Source organism: Arachis stenosperma, chromosome 3, assembly GCF_014773155.1.
Source record: "Arachis stenosperma cultivar V10309 chromosome 3, arast.V10309.gnm1.PFL2, whole genome shotgun sequence".
In the NCBI taxonomy this organism is placed as follows: domain Eukaryota; kingdom Viridiplantae; phylum Streptophyta; class Magnoliopsida; order Fabales; family Fabaceae; genus Arachis; species Arachis stenosperma.
In genome coordinates this window covers 16,043,752-16,044,916 of record NC_080379.1, presented here as the reverse complement: position 1 = coordinate 16,044,916, position 1,165 = coordinate 16,043,752, and the positions used below count along the sequence as shown (strand labels likewise).

Below are 1,165 nucleotides of genomic sequence, written 5' to 3'. Positions count from 1 at the left end.
CTCTCGGGTTAAAGTCGGCTAGTGTTGCTGTGTCGGCAGAAGTGTGGATTGCTTGAACCTGGGGCCGAGCTTCTTGTTTTGTTTGGGTTAGCTTTATGCTAGCATTGTAGCACTGCCGAGCTTCTTGATGATCGGCGTACACTATAGCTATCTTGTTTTCTTACACTGGAAACTTGACACACAAGTGTAATGTGGACACCACTGCTCTGAATATATTCAGGGCGGGTCTCCCAATTATAATATTGTAAGGGCTATAACAGTCTACTATTAGGTATTAAATATCCATTGACTTTGACATAGGGATTTCTCCCATTGTGGTCTTTAGCCATATGTGTCCCATGATGGGGACTCTTTCTCCAGAGAACCCAATTAGCTCTCCCGAGGAGGGCTGTATCAGTTTTTCCGATAATTTCATTTTTATAAAGGTAGAATAAAATAAAACATTAGCACTACTACCTGGGTCCAGCAATGTTTTTCTTACCAACAGTTCTCCGACCTGGATGGAAATTACCACGGGGTTGTCGAGGTTAGGGCTTGCCGATCTGAAGTCTACTTGGTTGAAGGATATTGTGATGTCTGGGTCTTTGTCCTTCTTTGGCTGTATGGTTCTTTCGATTGCTAGCATCGCCCTGTAGCTTCGCTTTCTGGCCGAGCTTGTTACACCTCCGCCTGCGAATCCTCCTGATATGTGGCTAATGACTCCCCTTGGTGGATCAGGAGTTGTCCGTTCTTTTTTGTTGTTGTTCGCCATTGGTTGTTTGTTCTCTTCCCTGTCCGAGTTTCCTCTTCTGCTCTTCCGGCTCTCGACATATTTGTCCAAGAGCCCTTGGCGTGCCAGCCTTTCTAGGAGGTCCTTTGCGACAATGCAGTCGTCCGTGGTGTGGCCGAATTTTTGGTGGAAGGCGCAATGCTTTGTCCTATCCACGAACCTTTGGTCCTGGTAGTTCCCTGCTCGAGCTGGTGGCTTTATGATTTTGGCGTTGAGAATTTTTCTGATGATGTTTTCTCTCTTTGTATTGAATCTGGTGTATGTGTTGTACTTTGGTGTGAGCTTGGAAGGCTTCTTAGTGTCTCTGCTGCCTGGTGATCTGAAAGTTCTTTCCTCATCTCGCCGATGTGGTTGTTTGTCTGATTTTCGGGCCTCGCGCAGCTCTTCGATCTCCAT

At 46.3% G+C, this 1,165-nt stretch overlaps 1 protein-coding gene across 1 annotated transcript; it reads right to left on the bottom strand.

Moving 5' to 3' along the window:
- Positions 1 to 274: 274 nt before the first annotated feature.
- On the bottom strand, positions 275 to 1,165 carry LOC130965574 (uncharacterized). The gene has a single exon (XM_057890341.1). It carries the CDS (start codon positions 1,163 to 1,165, stop codon positions 275 to 277), a length of 891 nt encoding a protein of 296 aa, XP_057746324.1.

Bases quoted from the DNA above. Each gene is read 5' to 3' on its own strand.
- LOC130965574 (XM_057890341.1), bottom strand. From the start codon at position 1,165: ATGGAGATCGAAGAGCTGCGCGAGGCCCGAAAATCAGACAAACAACCA.